This window comes from Papaver somniferum, unplaced genomic scaffold, assembly GCF_003573695.1.
Source record: "Papaver somniferum cultivar HN1 unplaced genomic scaffold, ASM357369v1 unplaced-scaffold_81, whole genome shotgun sequence".
Taxonomy (NCBI): Eukaryota; Viridiplantae; Streptophyta; class Magnoliopsida; order Ranunculales; family Papaveraceae; genus Papaver; species Papaver somniferum.
The window spans coordinates 6,163,233-6,176,723 of record NW_020651082.1 but is presented as its reverse complement, the minus strand read 5'-3'; the positions used below and the strand labels follow the sequence as shown (position 1 = coordinate 6,176,723).

The 13,491-nt window shown below is 37.0% G+C and overlaps 2 protein-coding genes across 5 annotated transcripts; both read left to right on the top strand.

Moving 5' to 3' along the window:
- The first annotated feature begins 1,563 nt into the window (after positions 1-1,563).
- Positions 1,564-5,012, top strand: LOC113345291 (MATH domain and coiled-coil domain-containing protein At3g58340-like). Of its 4 annotated transcripts, none has more exons than XM_026589074.1 (6): positions 1,564-1,907; positions 2,458-2,568; positions 2,882-3,036; positions 3,200-3,402; positions 3,516-4,600; positions 4,942-5,012. In XM_026589074.1, the coding sequence occupies exons 3-5, from the start codon at positions 2,934-2,936 to the stop codon at positions 4,323-4,325; spliced, it is 1,116 nt and encodes a 371-aa protein (XP_026444859.1). In that variant the 5' UTR covers positions 1,564-1,907; positions 2,458-2,568; positions 2,882-2,933; the 3' UTR covers positions 4,326-4,600; positions 4,942-5,012. The 4 variants fall into 4 exon arrangements, with proteins under 4 accessions (XP_026444859.1, XP_026444860.1, XP_026444861.1 ...); XM_026589075.1 differs by having other exon boundaries at positions 2,450-2,568; XM_026589076.1 differs by lacking the exons at positions 2,882-3,036; positions 3,200-3,402.
- On the top strand, positions 4,858-7,800 carry LOC113345221 (receptor-like protein EIX2). The gene has a single exon (XM_026589026.1). It carries the CDS (start codon positions 4,858-4,860, stop codon positions 7,798-7,800), a length of 2,943 nt encoding a protein of 980 aa, XP_026444811.1.
- The last annotated feature ends 5,691 nt before the right edge of the window (positions 7,801-13,491 follow it).

The window sequence follows — 13,491 nt, the reverse complement described above, 5'->3', positions numbered from 1 at the left end:
AAGAGAAGAACTTGACAGGCACACACACCACAGCACAAAGTAGCAATTGGTTTGTGGTCCCCCTCTCGGCCGACCTCATTTATCATTGACTCTACTTCTTCAGTTTTATCTAGGGCTGCACATAATCCGGTACGGCCCGATTTTCTTATGGAACCGGTCCCTGTACTTGGTGTTGACCGGTTCTTCATTTTGAGAATCGGTCTCTGTACTTGTACCTGGAGTTGTACCGGTCTGGTACAAGTCCGTTACCGGGTTTTTACCCACTACAGTTATGTAACAATCTCATCCAAATCTATTGATACTCAAAAGATGTCCCAGACTCCAAATCGATCACAGGCAGTATAATCATTCATCAATTTATGTGTATTCAATAAAATAAATCAAAAGATAACAAAAGGTACGAGACTATTCTAATTAACTCAAAGAGATAACAAAATCAAGACAACCATTATCTACTTCCATAGATGAACAACAGTAACAAATATAAATTAAACAGCAGCAGCAACAGATCATTCATCACCAGCAGCAGCTCAGACTCATCTTCTTCATGGCAGACAGCTAAACTCCCATCTGATTTGTGTTCAATCGATCTAAACTTAAATCTAAGATCAACCCATATCGTCCAAACTTAAATCTAAGATCAATCTAAACTCGAATCGAGTTTAACCCATATGATATTCAATCTATCTGAACTTCATCGGCTTCAAATTAACAGAAAATCCATCTCCTAACACCTCAAGCATCAGCAGTCAGCATTATCTTCATAATCTTATCAAACCGCATATCGTTTAAATCTTCACAACCCAAAATTGCTTCAATCTCCTTATCTTCTTCTCTATTAAACAACATCAACTCGAATATCTCACAACACCAATTTATTACTCAATTCAATTCCTTCTCATACCAAATCAACATCTCAATCAGACATTCAAATATAGATTTCCTAGAAATAGAATCACAAATCTTAACATGCAGTTAGAGATTGTGAAGAAGAAGAAGTAGTAAACATAAATCTAAAATCAAACCCAACTCAGAGATGGTGATTGAGATGCCTGCTATGGAAAGAAATAAAAAGAAGAAATGAATAAATGAAGAATGATTCTCACATACTTACGTCTCTCAAAACCTAAGACGGACGACTATGATTAAATCTTAACTAAAAGATCAACGGCTAATATCAACTGGTACATATGGTCCGGTTCAAGTCAGGTCCTCCCCAAGAACCGGTATCTGTACCGGTTTAGAGCGGTTCTCAACTTTCTGTACCGGTGTTTGTACCGGCTAGACCGGTTCCGGTCCTGTTTCAATTCGGTATTTCCGGTTCCACTCCGGTCCAGGTCCTCCCAACCGATTCTTGTGCAGCCCTTGTTTTATCAATAAGAAAAGTAGACGAGTTGAGTAATATGCTCAAAATCTTCTCATCTACCATACTATTGTCAAAGGAAAATGTTGTGAAGATAAATTGAAGTGTAGAATCAGTGGTTGTGTTAATTGTTTTTCACATGTTTTTGAATAGCAATGCAACCTCCAAGCCACTCCCACTCGTATAGCTTTCCGTTTCAAGCTCGCCAACCTTTGACACAACACATATGATTCTAATTCGAACCACATTTATCTCCATGCTTTCTAAATTTTAGTACTTGAAAAGCCGTGTTGCATTTTTAATGCTCAGTTAGATGAGTTGGAAATCATCATCAGAGATAATCAAACTACAGTAATCAGCAAAAACTTCCAAATTGGACTCCAAGTGCCCGGAGAGAGAAAGCCGTCAAAAACAGTCATAGCGAGTGTGAGTCGGTTTCTCAGAATTAGGGCACGCAGTCCCCAAATATCAACGGAAAGGTACTACTCTCCGTCGTCTCCGAAAGCATCGTCCTCTCCACCACCATCTTTATTCTTCTTCTTCTGTAAGTTTACTCCGCCCAGTCTCTCTCGTTTTCTTCTTCTTGTAATTTTGCTGTTTCAAGTTACATTTCATCTCATCTTGTGTTTTCATAAATGGAATGAAAACTTAATAAATAGTGGTACTTCTTAATATCTTCAATATTAATGTGATCAAAACTTAACAGTAAAATCTAAGTTAGCTGGATACACTTACACCATCACATATTTGCCAAGAGTTTAGGGTTTTATAATTTCATGGAAATTTGATTTAGGCATGCCGTGAATTTCGTTATCTCATTTGCTTTACTTCACAGCTCTAATTTATTTTACCATTTGTTTTTCTTCATGTAATGTCTATCTTATTCTGATTTAGGGATTCACTGGCATTCATTGACCCATTTTTCCTTACTCCTTTCAGCTAGTTTCCTACTAATAAACCCTATATGATGTTTCTATCATAGGAAAAGCAGAATCAAGTTAAAATATTCCATATCTTTATGTAAACAAAGCAACAATTGATACAAATATTTGCTCCGGTTCTCATTTTTTTTCATCAACTTGGAAGATCGGCAGGTAATGGAAAATCGGCCAATTGAGATTTCTTCATCGCCCAGATTCATTTGGAGAATAGACAACTTTTCCAAGCTGGATGCCAAACTAATTCACCGTGAACTGCCAAAAATGGTACGCCCACTTTTTCTTCCTTTCTCTATATGTATTATTATTAAGTTTCATTTATCGGTTCAAATTATCTTCTTCATAAATCATGAATAAGGTTAGTCTTCTAGGAAACAAGTACACAATTGCAGCAGGTGTAGGACTCAGGATATTAGAAGTCGATAGTTTTATCCTGGCCAAAAGTATATTTGTGCGATATAAACATGTTTTAGCTCCACTTTCCATCTCCTACGACTGCATCTGCACAAACTTCGTTTTTAGAGGTTTATTAATCGTCATTATTTCCACTTTTAATTCTCAAAATTTGTAACTGTACCAGGAAGATAGTGATTTATCCAAAAGGAACTAATGAAGCTGATCAATACTTATCGATGTACCTTAAGAGCGCTGAAGATAACTCAGTCAGAGTGTCTTATGTGGAGTTCAATTTGGCTATAGTTAATCAAATATTTATCAATCACACAGTGAAATTCGGTACCAATACTTTCTGTTCCACTTCATATTATCAAGTTCTGTTTTTAATAGTCTGATAACAATAAAGGGATGTTAAATCTGTGTGATTGATGTTGTAATGTCACTATAATCATTTGCTACACAACATTGACATCTTATTTCTTCTAACTTCCAACCTTTACAGAAGCACAAAGAGAGTTTTCCTCACGAAGTAGTAGTGGTTGGGGGTTTTCCAGATTCTTGCCTCTTGCTAAACTCCGTGACCCTGACAAGGGGTATCTCGTGAATGAAACCTTTATTGTGAAAGTCGAAACCTTTATTGTGAAAGTCGATGTTTTTGAGTGTAGATGGATGGATAAGAACTCAACCAAGAATCACAGTATAGGGGTTAGGATTTTCTTTGTGGTTCTCTGATCTCTTTTCATGTACAACTCACTATGGCTTACTCGATGATCATCTTGTTGATACAATATCCATATTTGTTGATTTGTGTCATTCAGCTGGGCTTGAGTGAGCAACAAAAAATTCAACCTGCAGTACCTGCTGAGGTCGTAAAACACACAATGGAAAACGGTGCAGCCAAAGTTCAAGAGGAGCCCGTTAAGAAGAAAGTAAAGCAAGAAAGTTGCTTGGACTATATACTGCTACTAGTTGTCGATGCCAATCCAGAAGCCCAAGTAGCAATGCAGTATCAAAGAGCTGGCAAACTCTTTGAATTTGGCCAGTCTCATCATGTCAAAGGCATTGCTCTCGATGGTGAGAAGTTTGAAGATGTTGGAGGCTTCAGTGTTCTCAAATCACAGGCTTCCTTGTATAAAAATATCTGGTTGAAATATGGACATATTGCATCAAGCCAAGTTCTGACAGCTTCTTCATATATGGGCCAAGTATGGTTGGTTGCTGATATAATGAGCTCTATTGTGGAGATGACTGATTTTCGGTTTGTTGACATGTCCTCTGAAGTGATTGAGTTGTGGGAGAACAAGATAAAGATGGCCGAGGCACTTGAATTCAACATAAAATGGCTTCGAGAACGACTCGAGGATGTCAAAAAGTGCTTTAAAGGGATTCAGAAGTGTAAAAACGCACTGCAGGAGCAAGTTCAGCCTTTGAAGGCCGCAAAGGTTCAGGTGATTGCAGCAGCGAACGAGTTGAAGAAGGCCCAATCACGGCTTATCGCAGCAGAAGATAAACTGAGAGAGAACATATCTTCCCTGGTGAAAAGGACGCGTCCCTTTTCAGTGTCAGAGTCAGACATTGGAATGTACTTAGAAAAAGGCGACACTCTAATTTTGGATGGGATCTTTTAACACTAACTTTAAAGCCTTCTAGAGGGCAATCAGACTACAAATTCAGTTACCAGGACCATATAGCTTTCTAGTGAAGGACTGTAGATATGCAGTAGATGTTATTTTGCTGACAGACATGTAAATTTTGCTTAGTCCTCTAGTTTATTAGAATCACTCTGTCATTTGTTGTTGTGATTGTCAGGAAATTGTATGACCATTAGCCATCAAAATTACCTCAAAAAAAAATGTTTTTTTTTTCGGAGGAATTCAATCCACCTAACACTATTGACTAACAGGTACTCTCTCTCTCTCTCTCCCCTTCTCAACATTATTTTATCTCGGATTTTACCTTATTTGTTGACGCGTTTCAATGAGTGACTACACCTACACATACCTGTACTGCGACATTTGACTTTTTTCTAGAAGAAATTTCATTCAAACAAAGTTGCACAATTTTAAAAGCAGTATATATTAGCAGCTTATATCCATGGAAGCAATTCTAGATTCATTTTCAGATTAACTAGTCATGAATTTGTTCAGTAAGAGAATTCAAATGACGCCATTCTGTTTTCTTCTTCTTTTGTTCGTTCCTTTGATTAGCATCACTCAATTCCCAGTAACTTGCAACGGATGCCAGGAACATGAGCGAAGAGCACTCTTGGACTTCAAATTCTCTCTGCGCGACCCTTCAAATCGCTTGGATTCATGGCAACAAGGAAGCCAACATGAAAACTGTTGCGACTGGGTTGGAATAGATTGCTCCAATGACTCCAATCCTCATATCGTTGCAATTAACCTGCGAGAAAGCTCGCTAACAGGTAAATTCTCTGCTTCCATTTCTAACATTACTTCTCTAGAGTATCTTGATCTTGCATTCAACAATTTTCAGCAATCAGAAATCCCATTTCAGCTTTCTCGTCTAACTAAACTCACTCATCTTGATCTCTCCAACTCCCACATTTCAGCAACAATTTCAACACATTTCACCAACTTAACCTTTCTGCATCATCTCGATTTATCGGGGAATTTTATGGTAAATTCACCATCTTTAAAATGGGTTAGAGGGTTGGTAAATCTAGAGGTCTTGAATTTGGGAGGTATTGATTTATATGAGGCTGCATCTTTAGAAAAGAACTTTGCTGAATCCATTTCATATCTTTATAATCTTGTTGAACTTGATCTCACTTCATGTAATATATTTACCACAGTTTTCCCCACCAATGAGTTTCGAAATCTTTCTAGATTATCCTCTCTGAAACTGAGCAACAATCGAGATCTGAATTTCCAAATTCCAGCACAGCTAGTGAACGTAACTTCACTTTCAGTTCTTGACTTGTCATACTGTGGACTACAAGGTTCAGTACCATATCTTCCTCAACTTACAGAGCTTGATGTGAGTGCTAATTCTAACCTTCAACCTGATCTCACTAGGATGTTTCAACAACAATGGCCTCAGCTTCAAGAGCTTTCGGTTTCTTTTACTAACGTAAGCGGACCAATTCCAAGCTCAATATCAAATGCACCATCACTGGTCACTCTTTCCGCCTCATTTTGTTCCATTCAAGGTTCTTTACCTTCTTCAATCTACAATCTTTCGAGATTGCAGTCTCTATACCTCTATAGGAACAACTTGACAGGTTATATCCATTCATCAATATCCAATCTAAAATTCTTGAACTTTCTCGGCTTGTCTCATAACAATCTCCAGGGTTCTATACCAGTGTCGATATGCAACATTGTTTCTCTTCAAGAACTTAATTTAGATGATAATAACGTAACAGGAAGTCTACCAAGTTGCCTGACAAAGCTCCATAACCTCACTGTTCTTGATGTTTCTCAAAACTCAATGCAAGGCACTGTTTCATTGATCGATTTCGTTAACGAGATGAACCTGACAAACCTCGACATGAGCTCAAATAAGTTAACTGTAGTTATAGATCAAAATTTCGGTATGTACTCTAAGTTCAAACTAGAGTATTTGGCTTTGCCATCGTGCAATCTAACCGGATCATTCCCTACCTTCATCTGTGAGTTCGGTAAACTTCAGCATCTGAATTTGTCCCATAATCACCTTACAGGAGTCATTCCTTCTTGCATCTCCAGACTCAAAAATTTCCTCAGGTTCGACTTGTCCAACAACGAATTTCGCGGTCCACTGCCTGTTCCGCCTCAAGCTTTTGTCAGAGAGATTACAGGAGGCATTCCTTCAAGAGATATTCCTTTTGAGATATCTTTTGATGTATCGAATAATAAACTCAGTGGTGAAATCTCAAGAGAGGGTGGCAAAAGACTTTCTCGTTTTCAAGCCATTAATCTAGCCAGTAATGAACTTTCTGGTCCAATCCCCATTTCTATATGCTCAAAAGATTCGGGGTCTCTCCAAATTATTGACTTCTCAAACAACAAATTATCTGGGATTATACCTGCTAGTATGGGGTACTGCATGGATCTTGTATCTCTAAACTTGCAAAACAACAACCTCACTGGAAATGTTCCGAATGAGCTTGGAAATGCAACATCATTGTCATATCTTCAACTAAATGACAACAACCTCAAGGGCGCTCCTCTTAACTTCATCAGTAAATTTCAAAACTTGGAAGTTCTCAACTTAGCAAACAACAATTTCGTAGGTGATATACCCGCTGCGTTCGGTTCACTCGATTTTCTTAGGATTATGTCTTTAAGGTGGAACAAATACAACGGGTCGATCCCCGAAGAGATTATGCGTTTAAATCGACTCCAAATATTAGATTTATCGCATAACCATCTCTCAGGCCACATTCCTAAATCATTTGGAAAATACTGGAGGGGTTTAACAAAAGTCGAATTCTACTACCCCGATAATATTCAATTGCAGATGGTGGTTAAAGGGATCATGATGCAGTTTGAAAAGTTATACAACTATAGCTCAGGAATGGATCTATCTGGCAATATGTTTGGTGGAAGCATTCCGACAGAGATAGGTTCGTTGAAAGGACTTGCAACACTTAATCTATCCCATAATGGTTTGTCAGATGATATCCCTTGGAGTGTAGGAAATATGTCTAGTTTAGGGTCTTTGGATTTAAGTTTTAATAGACTGTCTGGACATATCCCTCAATCCTTAACATCGCTCGACTTTCTTGGGGTTTTGAATGTATCTTATAATGAGTTGAGTGGCAGGATTCCAAGAGGAGACCACTTTGACACATTGAGTATTGATGGTTGGGCATTTATCGGGAATAATTTGTTATGTGGAGAACCAACCAAGAAAATTTGCCATGGTGATCAGGTTGCGAGTACTAATGATACTAACCGTACAAATAAATCTCAAGAAGATGATCAAGAAAATACAAAGGAGAGAATACTTTTCTATGTTGTTATTGCTCTTGGGTTTGTAGTAGGATTTTGGGGTTTATTCTTGGTTTTGCTTCTAAGAAAAGAGAAATGGTGGTTATCGTATTGGAGATTTGTCGATTGTGTTGCAGATAGAGTAATGAGTTGTATTCAGAGATAGCTAATAATAATATAGTTGTAAGTTGTAATTAAGGTATATTTGAGATTTGTAGTTTCTTGCAGTTATAGTAACATGAAGTTATTTTTGGTTGTCATCTGCATGAATGCATCAAATTTTTAAATATATTCAGACAAAATTATCATGCTAGCACAGGGACATTTTAAAAATTGATGATTTTCAATTTCGTGTCTTAAAAAGAATAAACTACAATGCATCTCAATGTTGGTCTTAGGCTTAATATGGTATTGTTGTGTTTTTCAGCCGTGCGTTGCTATGTTGTGCCGTGTAAAAAAAGTAGCTGGACGTTTGGTAAAATATAAACTAAAACCTAGAGCTCACTAAAAGAGTAATCAAATTGTGTTTGGTAGATAGGTTCAACTACTATTTTTATGGCAAATGACAAAAACAAACATATCTCTTGAAATAATTTTACTCTTCAATATTTTTTTGTTTGTTATTAAATTAAATACTTGTTAGAGCATTGTTCGGTCGAACTTTCAAGCGTTGCTGTCTCAAGCTTGTTTGTCAAGTTTAGTTGATGAAAATTATATACTTGATTTTTAGTATACTTATAGTAATGTCTCGGATTAGGATGGAATGTGTAGTATTTTGGGTACTCGTGATATTGTTAGAACTGGCTCTCTTGTTCTTATTTTTTCCACTACAGTTCTGGTTAAAAATCTTCCACTATTATAAGCTCCCCATACTCTGTGATCTTTACCACCACTGACTTCTGGATATGTATCTATGGAAATAAAAGATAACATCTCAAATGGAATAACCCATTTACTATTTTGCAGTAACCTATTCACCTTCATTCCAATGTTCTCTCTTACATAGTCATTAAGGCCTACTACATTGATCAAAGGAACTTCACCATACCAAATATCATACTAAACTGAGATTTCATTTCCATTCCCAACACACCACCTGACATCTTCTTTTAAATAATTCCAAGGCCATTTTAAACCTCTCCATACAGATGATTGCCAATTATTTGTCCGTTGGCTCTCCTTTGAACAAGACCAATCATGATTTCCCTTTTGATTATGAAAAAAAGGTTCATACATTTACTTCCTTAAACTCATGTAAAGATACATAGTTTTATAAGATTAAATCACACCTATAATGCAAACATAATCAAATCAATAGATTATCTCGATGTCGATCGTATTTACGAAGTTCCAAAAGATAAGCGTTTTTTCCTTGACACTTTGATCATACTATTATGATCGAGTATCACCACTAAAGTATCATATACAATATATACAGCTTCGCATATGCTATGTTTTCAATATAGCATGACCTGAAATACGCGTTAAGAATGGAAACAAGATCAAGTCAATATTACTAACCTCAAGTAGAAGGATGATGTCGTCGTTGTAGTCTTTAGTTTTTCTCATTCTTCAGGTCTTCGAAGTAATACTCAACATTCCTTGACTTTCTAGTCTAACCTAAACGAAGTTGAATCTAGTATTTAATCAATAAGCTCTAGATGAGTTTTGATACTAAAATATGACAACCAAAATTGACATACCAACGCTTGGTAGGTTGAACGGAGATATGCTCTAACAAACAGTCCTTAGGATAAGTGACCTTTGTTTTAAGACTTTGACTGATTGCTTCTGAACTCACTAGCTCATGTAAAATTTCCATACTGTGACTTCCATGCAAAAAATTTGATATTTGCATCAGGAAGCCCTTGTGATATGCACATGAAACTAATCTCCCTTCCCAGTTTCCCTTACCTTCAACTTAACATCCTGTTTTTGGTGTTTGAAATTGTAGAAAACTTTGAATAAGTCTTCTTAGAAGATTAGGATTATCTAATTAGCACTTATTTCTCTGAATAGTTGTTTTACTTTTTCTTAGGAAGTCTGTTAGGGTAACAATATGTTGCCTATATATGTTCTCTATGATTGAGCTTCTATGAATAAGAAAGTGTTTTTTTTTCTGATACCTTTCATGGTATCAGAGCATACACCGATCCTAGAAAAGAAAAAACCAAATAAAAAACAATGCCTAAACATGCTTCTAAAACCACAACTTCCGAATCCTCAACCATAACAAGCAGTGTTGACACTGCTGTTGTTCATTCTTCTTATCACATAACTGTTCATCAACTGGATGGTACGAATTATCTAGAATAGGCAAAATCTGTCAAACTAGCTGTAGATGTTGTGGGAAGCTTGGATATCTTACTGATGATGAGATAAAACCAACTGAATCTGAAAATTCCTTGGTTACTGGATGGCTTCTCCAATCCCTGGAAAGTTCCATCTCAAAACCACATATGTTCATGAGTACTGCTAAAGAGATTTGGGACTCTGTTCGTGAAACATATTCAGATCTAGAAAACTCATCACAAATATTTGAGCTGAAATCAAAGTTATGGAGTACCAAGCAAGGTGAGAGAGACATCACTACATACTTCAATGAGATGGTGGCTCGGTGGAAGGAGTTAGACCAATGTTATGATGATAAATGGGAAAATCCAAATGATTGTACTCGTTTTTTGAAACGTGAAGAAAATGACCGTGTTTATCTGTTTTTGGCTGGAGTGAACTCAAGTTTAGATGAAGTGAAGGGTAGAATCTTAGGGAATAAGCCACTTCCTAAGTTAAGAGAAGTATTTTCAGAGTTGAGACAAGAGGAATCTATAAAGTGAGTTATGCTACACACTTCGATTCAGCATGAGAGTTCTGCTTTGGTTTTCCATGGACCGGATGGAGATGGAGAAAAGACAAAGAAACCATGGTGTGATCATTGCAAGAAGCCTTGGCATACTCGTGAGAAGTGATGGAGATTACACCAACACTTGAAGCCTTCAAATCCTTAAAGAAACGTTGGTAGAGCATTGCAAACAACCACATCAGAATCACTAGAGCATCAATAGAATTCTGGAGCGCCTTCCTTCACAAAAGAACAAGTCGATCAGCTTTCTCAACGTCTCTTACACTTTTTTCAATCTCCTGGTGGTCAGACGTATGCTAATCCTTCTTGTTCTTTATCTCATAAAGGTAACATAAACAGTCCTATCTCCTTTAATGTCATCTCTAGTTCCTCTATAAGTTCCAATTCTACCTGAATTCTAGATTCTGAAGCAACTGATCACATGCCAAATTGTACTCAATTGTTTCAATCTTATAGACCATGTGCTGGTAATCAAAAAATCAGAGTTACAGATGGTTCATTTTCGGCTATAGCCGGTGTTGGATCTGTCCAACTTTCTCCTCAGTTAACTCTTGAGAATGTCCTCCGTGTTCCAAAAATATACTGTAATTTACTTTCTATCAGTAAATTCACTCATGAACTCAAGTGTTGTGTTCGCTTTTATTCATCTCATTGTGAATTCTAGGATCTGGTATCGCGGAAGATGATTGGCAATGCTAAAGAGGTTGATGAAATTTATAGATATGTGGATGGTTCAAAACCTGTGTTCCCTGCTCATAGTTCTTGTTTTGAGTCTGTTTCAATTTCCTTTGATCATGAAATAATGTTGTGGCACTTTCAATTAGGTCACCCTAGATTTCATTATCTTAAACGATTGTTTCCGAGTCTGTTCATCAATAAAAATCCATCTTTTTTCCAATGTGAATTTTGTACTTTGGCTAAACATCATCGATCTTTTTACCCAATCCAACCATATAAACCTACCACACCCTTCACTATAGTCCATAGTGATGTTTGGGGACCTTCACGAACTCCAAATATTTCAGGAAAAAGATGGTTCGTTACATTCATCGATGATCATGCTAGACTAGGTTGGGTATTCTTGATGAAAGAAAAATCTGAAGTAGCAATAGTATTTCAGAACTTCTACAACATGATTCAAACCCAATTCAACACAAACATTAAAATATTTCGGAGTGACAATGGAAGAGAATTCTTCAATAGTGTTTTAGAGAAATATTTCTTAGAAAAAAGGAATTGTTCATCAAATTTCATGCATCGACACACCTAAGCAAAATGGAGTTGCTGGACGAAAGAATCAACACCTCTTAGAAGTGTCTTGGGCTATTAGGTTCACCAATAATGTTCCAAATACACGTGGGGGGATTCTATACTCACAACTATATATTTGATCAATCGTATGCCATCTAAAGTCCTCAATTTTTAAACACCATTAGTTATTTTTCATCGTCGCTTTCCAAATGATCGATTGTCCAGTGTTCTACTTGTTAAAATTTTTGGTTGTATAGTGTATGTATTTGATAAGACCAGCAACAAACTTGATCCTAGAGCCAAAAAATGTGTTTTCATAGGATATTCATCTACTCAAAAGGGTTACAAGTACTATGACTCTATCTCTAAAAAAACCTATGTATCCTTTGATGTCAAATTCTTTGATCTCAGCCGTACTTTAAATCTCATCTTCAGGAGGAGAATATAAGAGAAGATTCGACTTCAGGAGGGGCCAAAAATCTGAATTCACTAGTGGAATTAACTGAGCTGGAAAATTCTGTTTTCCAGTTGGGTTTTGAAGATAAGTATGACAATGGTCAATGGTCAATGTTCAAACCTAGATCTCAATTCTGTTGTAAACATTCAGCCAAATCAAAAAGATCTTCCTAACAGTTCAGAAAATCTTGCAATAGATTCTTCATCATATCCTGAAATTGATCAGTCAAACACTTCCTCATTGCTTGAAAATAGGAGTTTAATCTTCTTATCCCCTAGTCTGCAAGATCCTATAAATTCTCTTATTGAGCCAAAATCTTCAACACAACACTTCGGGAAAATATATTCAAGAAGAAATCCTTGCAAACAGAAAGAAAACACCATGAACCTCATACATTGCCATGAATCTGAACCAAGGCAAGCTCCAAACATTGTAAGTAATTTTCAGTCTCTCTCGAATCAATTACCTCAAGACAATACTCCATCATCTGAGTTGAATGTCCCTATTGCCAATAGAAAGAGTACTCGATCTTGTACAAGTCGTCCCTTATATCCTTTATCAAAGTTCGTTTCTTTCGAACGTCTTTCATCTTCCTTTTCTTATTTCACCTCTCATGTGCCATCTGTGGAGATTCCAAAGAATGTGCAGGATGCTCCACTAGTTCCAAAATGGAAAGACGCAACACGTGAAGAGATGAATGCTCTTGATAAGAATGGAACATGGGAAAAAGTGGATCTTCCAAAGGGAAAATCACTTGTTGGTTGTAAGTGGGTGTTCACCATAAAGTGCAAGTATGATGGGAGTCTAGAAAGGTACAAGGCAAGGTTAGTTGTGAAGGGCTTTACCCAGACTTACAACATCGACTACACTTAAACATTCGCTCCTGTTGCGAAACTGAACATTGTTCGTATCCTCTTATCGATTGCTGTCAATCTTGATTGGCCATTATATAAGCTTGACATCAAGAACACCTTCTTTAATGGTGATATCGAAGAAGAAGTCTACATGAAACCACCACCAGGGTTTGAGGAGAAGTTTGGCTCGAAAGTGTGCAAGCTGAAGAAAGCTCTCTATGGCCTGAAACAATCTCCTAGGGCTTGGTTCGAAAGGTTTACCTCAGGAAGTTAAGAAACAAGGGTATACTCAAGCTCAAGGAGATCACACAATGTTTACAAGGAACTCGAAAGAAGGTAAGGTAGTTGTGTTGATTGTGGATGTTGACGATATCATAGTAACTGGTGATGATGTAAGTGAGCTACAAAGGTTGAAGGAAGGATTAGCTAAGGAAT

Coding starts and splice junctions, on each gene's coding strand:
- LOC113345291 (XM_026589074.1), top strand. CDS start 2,934: ATGTACCTTAAGAGCGCTGAAGATAACTCAGTCAGAGTGTCTTATGTG. Junction 3,037..3,199: donor CAATCACACAGTGAAATTCG/GTACCAATACTT, acceptor CAACCTTTACAG/AAGCACAAAGAGAGTTTTCC. Junction 3,403..3,515: donor CCAAGAATCACAGTATAGGG/GTTAGGATTTTC, acceptor TGTGTCATTCAG/CTGGGCTTGAGTGAGCAACA.
- LOC113345221 (XM_026589026.1), top strand. CDS start 4,858: ATGACGCCATTCTGTTTTCTTCTTCTTTTGTTCGTTCCTTTGATTAGC.